Source organism: Phyllostomus hastatus, unplaced genomic scaffold, assembly GCF_019186645.2.
Source record: "Phyllostomus hastatus isolate PE091 unplaced genomic scaffold, TTU_PhHast_1.1 phas_contig_10, whole genome shotgun sequence".
Taxonomy (NCBI): Eukaryota; Metazoa; Chordata; class Mammalia; order Chiroptera; family Phyllostomidae; genus Phyllostomus; species Phyllostomus hastatus.
Window position 1 is genome coordinate 386,483 of NW_025333499.1, and position 12,661 is coordinate 399,143.

General features: G+C 36.4%; 1 protein-coding gene across 1 annotated transcript; it reads left to right on the forward strand.

Moving 5' to 3' along the window:
• Positions 1 to 1,004: 1,004 nt before the first annotated feature.
• LOC123814945 (BTB/POZ domain-containing protein KCTD12-like) lies at positions 1,005 to 8,682 on the forward strand. The gene is made up of 3 exons (XM_045833096.1): positions 1,005 to 1,127; positions 2,589 to 2,775; positions 6,509 to 8,682. Exon 3 carries the CDS (start codon positions 6,515 to 6,517, stop codon positions 7,391 to 7,393), a length of 879 nt encoding a protein of 292 aa, XP_045689052.1. The 5' UTR covers positions 1,005 to 1,127; positions 2,589 to 2,775; positions 6,509 to 6,514; the 3' UTR covers positions 7,394 to 8,682.
• The last annotated feature ends 3,979 nt before the right edge of the window (positions 8,683 to 12,661 follow it).

Consider the following 12,661-nt stretch of genomic DNA (forward strand, 5'->3'; position numbering starts at 1 on the left):
CAGAATCTGTTTCGTTTGATATAGTCCCTTTCAATCTTTCTTTTGCTACCCTTGCATTTGACATCAAATTCATAAAGTATTCTCTAATACCAAGGTCCACAAGTATAATACTTAATGTTTTCTTCCATGTAATTTATTATTTCAGGTGTTTGATCCATTTTGAGTTAATTTTTGTATATGATGTCAAAAAGCAGTCTAGTTTCATTCTTTTGCATGTGGCTTTCCAATTTTCCCAGCACCACTTATTGAAGAGGCTTTCTTTTCTCCATTGTATGTTTTTGGCTCCTTTGTTGAAAATTATTTGCTCAACTGAGTATGAGTTTATTTCTGGATTCTCAATTCTGTGCCATTGGTCTCTCTGTCTGGTGTTCTGCCAATACAATGCTGCTTTGATTATTGTTGCTTTGTAGCATAATTTGAAGTCAAGGAGTATGGTTCTGCTGGCTTTGTTCTTTTTTCTCAGAATTGCTTTGGCTTTTGAGTTCTTTTGTGGTTCCATACAAATCTGATGATTTTTTGTTCTACTTCTTAAAAAAACTGTCATTGGGGTTTTGATGAGGATTGCATTAAGTGTGTATATGTACAAGGTACAAAAGACGTGATTAGTAAATGATTTACTTGAACTATGGAGGTCATTTGAATGTTTATTGCAATAACATTATTAAAGTAAATAGATCTGATGCATCCATGTTGAGAATTCAACCAAGTCTTTAATTAAAAAAAAGCACACACTCAATTTGCAGCTGCTAAATGTTTATGTGTTCATTTTGAACCAACAAAATATCAGAAAAATTTTCTCTTATCCCCAAATGTTATTCTTTTATTAATATCACCACCACCATCTTTTCCCTTTCTGGATGTTGCTTCTTCCTGAAACTGCAGAGTAGAAAGCTGGCCTTTTCCATCTGGGAGGCTGTCTGGGGAGGGAGCCAAGTATGTCATAGCGGGAAGGGAGGGTCTAAAGGCTTCCTAGTATTAAAAGAAGAAATCTAGACTGAGCATCAAAGCGCACAGCAAAGGAGAGGGAAGAGAGCAGGAGGGCACTTCATAAGCTGAGCCAAGCCTGCAGCGAGGCAGAGAGGGGCTGAGGCAGTGCTTGGCAATATTCGAGTAGCTGGAGATTCAAGGTAACTACTCAATTGATCCCCTTATCTTTCATTTCCAGTTCACTGCCTCTGGAATTCAGGAGTTTCTGTATTTGAGCTGGGGATACACATGTCTCTGTGTGTTCTTTCTGTGTACTGAGAGAGGACTGCATGTGAAACCTGCCTAGAGATCCAAAAGCAAGCAAGTTTCGTCCCTGAAAGGGAATTCTGAAAATTCAGAGCATCTTTCATTTGGTTATTTTTTATTTGCATTTTTAAAGCATCTCTGTACTAGCATTGTTTTTTTTATGAGCAGAGAAAAAGCCATAGGTTCAAGTTACTAGTAAGGGCTGGGAATGCTGCTGAGGATTTTCCCCTTTAAGTAGGACAATAAAACTATTTCTTAATTCTTATTTAAACTTGCTTTTTTCCTTTTGCTTACACTTCCAGTTCAGCTTTTACCTACTTTGCTTTCTCGAATCTCTTTGAAATAGAACAACATAGATGTGGGAACCACGTTTCAAAATCATATCAATGTGTTCATTTTTATAAGTGAGTGTATTTTTAAGACAGGCTGGCCAAAAAGAAGAGGGATTGTGAGGGAGAGGGAGAGAGAAGAGAGGAAATATTAGGACACAAAGATATCAGGTTTAATACAATTGGAAATTGATAATTTATAAACTATCTGATTTCCTTAGAAAAATGCTTCCATATCATTTTCAGGTATGCATCAGGGTTTTTTTTTTTCATATATTTCACTTTGTTCTTCTTTTAAAAACACTGCATCTTGGTTGCAGGATTCTTTGACTACAGATAGCAAGTGATGCACGAGCTACTTTCTCTAGTGCCTTTGAAACATTGAAATGTAAAGTTCAGCTCTTCCTAGCTTGCAACCAACATACAGCTGGGTTGAACATTTTATCTTCTGATTTAAACTATTTACATTTCACATTCTGTCTTTTAACTTCCTCCTTGCAGAGACCTTTATTTCTTTGATTTCCTAGGGCAGGTAACCACAAGCCCTTATCAGCTTGAGGTTTATGTGCAGAAGGAAAAAAAAAAGAGATGTTAAAATGTTACATCCCAAACAAGCAATTAAAAAACTGAGGAATGGTTAGATTAAATAGACTTTTGTTGTTGTTGTTGTTCCCTGTTGAGCAAGCTAGCCGAACAGGAAACCCTGGCATGTGGAAGGGGGGAAAGGAACATATCTAAAGAATTTTATATGCGAAAGATATTTTTACATTGCAAATAAATGTTCCTGTTTGGGAAATGTCCTTCCTGACTTCATTTTTTGTTATTGGGAAAACGACTTCTATTTTTATTTATTTAAAATTACTTGAAATTCCTAGTTATCAGGAGTAGTCTTATGAATTACTTTCAGAGTAAAATTTGTATTTATGTTTTCAAATATGGTTTTGGTTGTACCATAGGGACGTGTGGCAGTTGAGGATCTTCTGCAGTTCTAGTCCTAAATTTTCCCCTTTTGACTTCTTCCTACAGAAATAAAGGTTCAATCTTTAGGATTTAACTAAAACTCCTACTCTAATGTGAGAGGCAAAATAGACTACCCACCTTCACCTCTCAAGCTGAATGTGACACACTGGGTCATAGGATTTTAAACCATCAGTGGACTTGAGCAAATGAAGTAACTCTAAAACATCAAGAAAGAAAAACCTGAAACGACAAGGTATAAACATTACACTACTATTTTTCACCTGCTTAATTGTGTTATAAAATGATCTTTTTGTACAATGGAGAACAACTATCTCTGACCTTTATTATTGTTGTTAGAGGGACTATATAACAGTTTTCTTGCATTCAGAAATCTTCAAAATCTAACATATCCATATTTATTGTTTATATACTCATACATGTATTTAAAATGAATTTCTATAAATGTATTTCTACTTATATAATGTGGGATTGTGAAAGTAATGAAATTTATATCACATTTGTTTGTTGGTGGTTTACTCATCATTCACTGATTGCTTACTATAAGTTTATTACTTGCTAAACTCCAGAGATTTTTAGGTCAAGATTACTAAATATCTCAGAGATTATTTGGGACAACAGTATAAATAATGGTGTGTTATATTATAAGTGCTCTAAGATATATTTCCAATCCGAAGCAAAAATAAAGAATATGAAGGATCGAAGTGGCAGTTCAAAAGAATGTTTTATGTTATCAGAATCTTAATGGATCACTATAAGACTTCTAGTACCACAATCAACTGGTGGATTGCAATCTTTCAATGACTGTCCCAAGATGTGCTAAGGGAGTCAATATAATCAAACATCCATTAAGCACTTACTATATGATAGGCATATCATATGTGTAATGTACTTGTGTGAAGTACATTACATTATATATCATTTCCTCCATATCTTGTGAATCTTTTGTTATATCCATTTACTGGATAAGAAAACTGAGGCTCATAGAGAATAAGTAATTTGTCCTAAGTTACCCAGCTAATAAATGGCAGAGGTGGGATTCAAACTCAGACCTTCCTAAACTATACTATGTTATAATATTTATCAAGAAGCCACAGGGAGGTTGGGGTAGGAAGAGTAAAAGAGCACATTTCAGGCAGAAAGAATCCTAGGTTAAAGCAATGTAGACATAAAAAAGTGGATGAGTCTGGTGAACTAGATTTAGATTCAGTAGCTAAAGTTTATAGTCATTTTGGGGGTACCAACAGAAAAGATAGTTGAAAGAAAACCCAACAACAAGGCAAAGACCGGTATGGAACTTTTCATATACTTTATTTAATATGTTTGAACTTCAGTCTCTACACTTTGAGAAACCTTTGACAGTGTTTATGCAAGGCCATAATCAGTTTTACATTTGAGAAAGATAATTCTAGTTATAGTGTGAACAGTAGATTAGTAAATGGAAACTAAAAACACTAATTTGTATGAGGGATTATAATGAACTGTGCACCTGCTTATTCCTTTGAGAAATGTGGATTGCAATAGTATTTACTTAATTAGATTGTTAGAAATATTAACTGAGTCATCACATTAAAAGAGATAAAAAATTGTCACATATATGTTTCACAAATATTAATTACTGTTATTATTTTACCACTACTACTGTTACAATATTATGAAAAAGAATAGGAAACTAAAGAGTAAAAAATAAAATGAAATTTTCAAGAAAAAGATTTCTATACAAATCTATTTACATAGAAGAGAGGGAGGTTAATTTTAGTTAGACTTGAATTGGTCCTTGATGTCAAGGAAATGGAATAACACTTTCCAGAAGGGGAAAGGTATGGGCAAAGGCAATATATCATGGGCAAGCAATAATACCTACACCATTTTTATATACATAAAGAAGTCTTGGAAGATACAGTCAATTAAAAACATGGACATTGGAGTCCCACTGCTAGAGTTTGAATACCACTTCAGACATTTGTTGGTTTCACATTAGGCAAGCTATCGTTTTTTTTCTTTGGCAAATAAGGATAATGTTTGTATCCACTTTATGGCTAAGAACAATGCTTGGCACATAATATGTCCTTGTAGTGTATTCTTATCATTAAAGAGAGGAAAGAACTAGTTTATAGATAGGTTTGAGTCCCACAGTAAGGGTTTTAGAGTTGATTTTTAGGCAAAATAGTGTCACTGACAATTTTTAAACTGAGAAAAAGGTTATTATAACAATTGATATGGTAATAGAATGTAGGATATTTTTTGGAGGTGGGTGTAGGGTGTAGGGCAGATGTGATTGGATCTCAGGTAGAGATGAACATATCAATTCAGATGTTCAGGTTAATTAAGGCAGAGTGAAGAATAGAAGTGGTGGTTGTAATAATGTGTATGCAAGAGACATCATAAAGGAATAATTTCTGTGTCAGTGAGGAATACACTTAAGGTAGATGAATAGGTCAGTAAGATGACTCTAAAGTTTCTAAATCTCCAGGTTGAACGACTGGAAAAATTGTGATATTACTGACAGGAAAAAGTCATAAAATATGACCTGTTTAGGCTGGAATATAAAGGCAAAATAATTATAGTAACTCAGATTTTAAAAACACTTTCTCGTATATGCATGTGTTTTGGAAAATGCTGAATTCAAGCTACTGCTGGCACATTCAGCAAGCAATTGCCAACAGCAAGCTGAAGTTTAGAAGTAGGCTAGCATTCAGTAACCACAGTGAATATAACAGTTGGAAAAGCTTAAGAGGATAACTTCTATGAGGGAGAGATTAGACAGCAAAAAACACAGTTCTGAGGCTTGCACAGTCACAGTTTAGGATGGTTTGAGAAGAGATAGAAGCTGGTAACAGATGAAATTGGAATGGACCATGGGGTAGGAAGAGGTTCAGCAAAATCTAATATAGACAATAATGTTGACTTACATACAGATAAAGAAGAACGGGAAGCAAAGAAAGGTGATGAGCATACCATGTTTTATGTTGGAAACATTGGACAGTGAGAAAGCACTAAGTTATGGTCTTACAATAGTTGCCTATTTTTTTATTTTATAACTAATGTTCTCACACGGCAATGAGGTATCAATTTATACTGGTAGAGTAGCAAAAATTTAGAAATCTAGGTAATGCCAAAGTATGGTGTGGATTTGAGGATTAATTAGGAATGCAGACAAGGGACATTTTAGAGAACATGTCAGGACTTAGTCAAATTAGGTATATGCATACAATGTGACTCAGAAATTCATTGCTGGATATATAGCCTAAAGATGTTCTCTCAGAGGTTCTTAGGAAACAGGAACATAAATTGGAGCAGAGGGTTAGAGGCAATCTGAGTGTCAGTCACTGGGAGAGTAGATAGTAAAACATAGTAAATGCATACCACAAAGTATTATATCACAATTAGAAGCAAGAGATTAGGTATACACATAGCAACATGAAGAAATTTGAACAATATAGTGATGAGAGTGAAAAATGTATAAATATGTATAAATGAAGACTGAAATATATAATACAATAACATATACATCCATTTAAAACAACAAAATTAATTATTCAAGAGTACATTTACACAGAAAGATGCATGCTAAATCTATCAGAATGACAACCTATGGTGGGACCAGGGACAGGAAAGGGAATGGACTGTGAAAGTAAAATAGAATAACCAAAACAAAAAAAACAAACATCACAAGAAAAGAGGGCCCTGTATGGACTGTGATAACATGCCATGAATTGAGCATTGTGAGTATTTGATTCACCTAACATTCAGAAGGACATTAAAATATAATTGCAAAGCAAATTATGTATGATTTTTCTATCCTGCCATTTACAAGTTAAAAATAGTTTTAACTATAGATTTGCAAAAAGTTATGGTTTGCTTAATTTTCTTGGTATGTAGTATTTATGAGTACAAAAAAATTGTTTCAAAGTAGAATTCCCATACTGTAAACCTTTACTTAGAACCAATGTCTTTTGCTCCTGCAGATCAATATGGCCATGCCTGAGAAATCAAGCTGTACTAAACCAAGTGAGGATTTCAGTCATTTCCCTGAGATTATTGAACTCAACGTGGGTGGTCAGATGTACATCACTCGCTATCTTACTTTGGTTAGTGTTCCTGGCTCCTTGCTCTGGGAAATGTTCAATGAAAAGAATCCTTGCTCCCTAGCCCAGGACAACAAAGGGAGATTCTTTGTAGACAGAGATGGTTTCCTCTTTCGTTATGTGCTAGACTACATGAGAGACCAGAAACTAGTGCTTCCTGACCACTTTCCAGAGTGTGGTCGGCTCCAGAGAGAAGCAGAATACTTCAAACTACCAGAGTTAGTGAAGATGTTGGCTCCTAAAATCAATAAGGTCAAGTCATTTGGCAATGATTTTTGCCAAAGTGATGTAGAAGAGCTTTCCACCAACATTGACATCACATGTAATATCTCTTCAAGTAATAACATCCAAGTTAGTGGCCCTGATAACTCCCCAGCTCTGACAGTAAACACTGGTTCTGACCTCAAGAAGGCAGGTTTCATCACTATTGGCTATCGAGGCTCCTATACTCTGGGTAGGGATAGCCAAGCAGATGCCAAATTCCGCCGTGTGGCCCGAATCATGGTGTGTGGTAAGATCTCATTGGCCAAAGAAGTATTTGGAGATACTCTAAATGAGAGCAGAGACCCTGACCGTCCTCCTGAGAGGTACACTTCTCGATATTACCTCAAATTTACCTTTCTGGAACAAGCCTTTGATAAATTAGCTGATGCTGGCTTTCACATGGTTGCATGCAACTCCTCCGGCATCTGCACTATCACCCATGACCAAACAGATGACAAGATCTGGACCTCTTACACTGAATATGTTTTCTGCCGGGAGTGACACTGAAAAGAAAATCACCCAGAAAGTACAAAGAAAACAGCCAACTTTCTCTCCCTTCTGTGTTCCTGTGCCAACCATCCTTTTTAGAAATAAATATGTTATTTTTGGATCCATTAACTCTTGGACAATGCCATTCCCTTCACCATAACCAGCTGAACCTTTTTTGGAGACTTTCTTCTTATATATTCCATTCTATCGGGCTTCCAACCTACCTTGGATTGTGGAGTTGGATGTCATTTCAGGAAAAGTATTCAATGTGTAGGCATATGTGCATGCACAACACTGTAAGTATTAGAGATGTCTTTGTTCAGTGAATGCAGTTAGATAAAACCACAGGATTTAGTTAGTTAAGAAATGTTAAGCCATAGTTTCCAAACTAGTTTTCAACACAGTATCTTGTAATTGCTTGCATACTTTGTTACCTGTACTCTCTTAAGGAAAGCCCCATGTATACTTATGTTGAACTGGAGTCCCCTATAGTAAATGTGAATATGCTTTGTAAACTATTATTGCTATTCTTTTTATCCAGACAGAATGGAAGAAACTGATGGGCATCCTCCTAGGAGGTTCATAGGAAGGTCAATCAATTCTAAAATTATTGATTATTCTTGTTAGAAGAAGGATGTAAAAAAGCAGCCAACAATGCCAAGAATAAGAGGCTTAGTACTTGAATTACATCATGACTATTACACAGGCATAGGCAGGTATGCCACTTTAAAAGACTGTGTTAAAATATTTTTTTTATTAATTAGAACTGAAACATAAGAACATGTAGCTAAGGGAAGTTTAAGCGAATAATTGCCGTTTTCAAATAACATATGTAGTAGTTTGATTTTCACTAAGTCAAACAATTGGATGTATGTTAACTCTTAACTTATGCCAGACTACGTGTGTGGGTGTGTCTTGGGTGGCAGTGGGAGAAGGAGGAGGATGAAGATGAACAAAAGGGATTTTGAAAAAAGGAAATAAAAGTTCATCTTCTAAAATCCATATAAATGACTTTTGTTACATGGATTAAAAGAAAAATCTTCATATGAAAACACCAGAGTTTGATACAATGACACAAATGATTGGGTTGCTGGAGAATACAAGACAAGTCAAGAAAAAGAAACTTCAAAGGCTCATTTAAAAAAAAACCCTTTATCTCTTCTGAGTGGCTTTACAGTAACTCAGTGATCAAATGGCCTTCTTGTTTCTTTATTCCTTCTTTGATGCCTCTTATTTACCCCATGTCTCTATTGCACTTAATATCTTTTGATTTGGTTCCTAATCGGGACTCGGGGTTTCAAGGAATTAAAACCCATTCAATGTGTCTTGAGAAAAATAAAAAGTACATGTATAAGAGGTGTGAGTCGGTGGACATTTTATAAATGCACCTGTCCTATTGAGTCCAAAGACAAAAATGGAGTCTGATCAAGTTTCAGATGTTCTCGGGAGATGTCAAGAACTGATGTTCTCTCTTGTCTGTCAGAGGCCATATGACTTTTCTTTTGATCATTTGAGTCTGTCAGCTCTATATTTTTCTCTCCACATCTTGGGGTCATCTTTTACTCAGTTTATATCTGCCATAGAACAGACATGTCAGCCTCTCAATGAGCATGAACTTCAGCCATTAACTCCATAGATAACTTCTGTAGTGACACCCTAATTCAAAATACCTCAATCAGCTGTGGCTTAACAGGGAGAGTCTGAATGGGCAGAAGGCATTGTGGGTGTGGGCAACCAAAACTCCAACATAGGACTGTTATCAACATTTCTAAATAAATTACTACCTGTGCCTGAAACAGTACACAATAAGTATATAACACGTAAAAGACTCTTTGATATTTCCAAAGGTCTCAGAGTCCAGATTGACTACTAATGGATTTTAAAATGTGGTCAGGAGTCATCATTTATGGTCTTCCAATCTAGCTTTGGCAATACCCTTCTGACAAGTTACTTCCCTAGAGGGGCAACATTTTAGATTCTATAGAGAGGTGTTTCCCAAACTCAGTCACTTGTGTACCATTTTCATGGCTTTTACCATGCCCTTATCCCTCGTGCACTTGTAATCTAATCTTTTTAAAAACTAAGCTAATAAGTTCACTTTTATTTTTACTTAAATACATTCAGTAGCTCTATTCCCTCTGACATATTTCTGGTATGCTCTAGGTGTTATTGGCTTCATTGTGCAGTAGAGAGGAAGCTATGTTTTGTTCTATGTCTTATGTCTACCATAGTTAATCCATAAGGATAAGGAGATATGCAATGGCAATCTGTTGCTTCATGCTTTGGGCTCAGCCTCCTAGAAATTCACTTAACCTGTTTTACAGAGTATTTGTAACCCCACTTACAACCAGGAGTACTGTTCTACTCCCTTTTATCCTGTCATCAATTTACTGTCCTCTTGGGTTCATATTAATTCCAAAACACTGTATTATTTGTTCTTTAAATTATAATTATATTAGTTCAATCAGATTGCTCTCTTATCACCTAGCAATAAAGTAATTGGGGAAAGACGGAATAAATTGTAATAATCTTTCAGGCTGTGTAGTAATTAAGAAGTTAGAATATAGGTGGTTTATAGGCTAAATAAGGGTATATCAAAATAGGTATGCAAATAATTACATATTTTTTTATTCGAGAGTCACTACTGTGATATACGTTCATAGATAATTGCTCCAACTGTACTTAAAATTATACATGACTTTCTATCAAGGCTGTTGTTGTTGGAAGCATCAGCAACTGAATCTGGTTGATAGCTGCAGAAAAGAAATGTACATAGTTCACAGGATTATCTTTCCAGAAATGCTGTGAACTAGTAAATTTCAGAACATCTTCAGAGGATACACAGCCAGAAACAATGTTCAAATTTACACTGCAGGACTAGTATTGTGATTCTTGGGCACTTGTGTTACTGCAACTTCTACTTTCTACACCAGTAGCACTGGACACTAATGTCACTGACTTTAGAACCTCTGCCACTGCTGATAATAATGAATACCATTATTCATCATCAGAATGAAGTCTGGGGCATCCCCAATTCTTCCTGGCACTGGTTTGTTGCTCAGGGCAAACATGTGTGTCAACACAATAAAAATTTAAGGTAACCTGGGAAAGCAAGTACCTAGAATTTTCATTTTTAAGTGGGAAGAAAACTCCTAAAATACAAGATTCTGCAAAAGAGGGAGGGTTTTTGTATGCTACATGGCCATAAAAGTGACAAATGTCTACTTCAGATTTAGAAGAATATTAACTGAAGTGTAAAAAATAAAAACAAACTGTATACTCTCTCATCTATATTGTGGAAACTTATACAATTGTAAATGTTAGCTGATGAGGATCATTTTTCATGCTTGTTTTCTTTAAAATATATTGTGAATGGTATTAGGTCTTTGAGTTACCTCTAAGAATTTGCAATAGTTTAACAAAAGTCAGATGAGAGACTACTTAATTGTTATTTCAGCTGAGTAGCACAATTACATTTTCACAGGAATATTCTAGGAGTCACTGTTTTTAGATAGCAGTTTTCAAACTTTTTAAGTAGAACTTTAAAGGAATAAATTTTTACTTGGAGCTCGGTTACATAAAACAAAAAAGTAACATGTACTACTCAGATAATATACAATATTTTACGTGTGTTTTTTTGGTGGGATCCCTGAAATAGATATGGGAATGCTGGTGCCTTATTGGATCATGATTTGGAAACTAATTACTTTGAAGTCAAAGAGATTAGTGCTATAAGAGAGAAGTAGAGAATTTGAGGTAATGTGCAGGGTCGACTTAGTGAAGAACTGGTAAGAAACCTTAATATTAGGTTTCCACAGTGAGAGAGAACTTTGTCATCAAAGCATTTAGTTTAAAGTTTCAAGGAGAAAACAATCGGTTTTACAATCAATAATTTGACTTACCCCTGATATTTACTTAATATTAACTCATGTTTAAGGTTTGGTTCTGACTGCTTTAATTCTGCTATTTCATATAATCTCCACAAAGATGTTAAGTTGGTACTGGACTTATGGTCAACATGGAGGCATAGGTAAACAGGGCTTGCCTCCTCGTACAATCACATCAAAATTGTCACTAAACTACAGAACAACCATCATTCAGAACCATCAGAAACTGAGCTGAATGGAAGTCTTACAACTACAGAATTAAAGAAGAAACCACATCAAGACTTGTAGGAGAGACAGAGACACAGAATGGACAGGGGGTCCACAATCACATTTGCTGTATAAAAATTGGAAGGAGTATCTCAGGAGCAAGGGGCCCCAGCCCTATAGTAGGCTCCCCAATCCAGGGTTCCAGTGCCAGGTGATAAGTCTACATAATTGCTGACTGTGAAAACCAGTGGGGATTGAGGCTGTAAAAGACAGAAACTGCTGGAATCCCATGTAGTTCTTCTTAAAGAGCCTGCATATGAACTTACTCAGACTCACTCCTTCAGAGGCCCAGTGTGGGGGTAGTAGATTGAAAGACACCAGAGACACACAGGGAGGACTGAATTGTCTGGCACTGGGGCAAAGGGTAGAGAGACAGCTTTCTCCCAGACCGAAGTGCTGGCAGAGGCCATTGTTCCCTTCCTGAGCTCTGCCCCCAACATAGCCACCAGGCAGCCACTATATCTGACACTCCATCAGCCTGGCTGACACTGTTTACCCCACCCTAGTGATTTCCTGAGACCTGGCCCCACCCAAGTTTCTGGCCCACCCAAATTGTTTCTAGTGTCTATTCCATATGAATGGCTTGTATTGGCCTATGCTTCAGATTTTCCTAAATTTTTCAAACAAGCAGCATCTTGTTTTAGCAAGCTACATACCTCTCATTAAGTTGCGCCAGGCCTGGCACTAGCAGAGGTCAGCCTTGGTTCACAACTTGGCCTCACTTGAGCACATTTAAGCCCAGTACAAGTGGCAGCCATCTACAGATTGCATTGTAGCTTATGCTGTGTGACCCTAGACAGAATACAGCCAGTGACTGACCTTTGACCTGACAGCAACAATCAAGGCTCAACTACAACAGGAGGGTGTACAGAGTCCATACAGTGGGTGCACCTTAAGTTCCCAGTGTGGATAAGAGGGGAGGCTGTACCACTGGACTTTACAGGACACCTACTGCATTAGGCCACTCTACTAAGCCTGGGAGATGTAGCAGCTCTACCTAATACATAAAAACAAACACAAAGAGGCTACCAAAATGAGATGACAAATAAACATGGCACAGATGAAAGAACAGAATAAAACTCCAGGAAAGAAGCTAAACAAAAAAGAGACAAACAATCTACTAGAT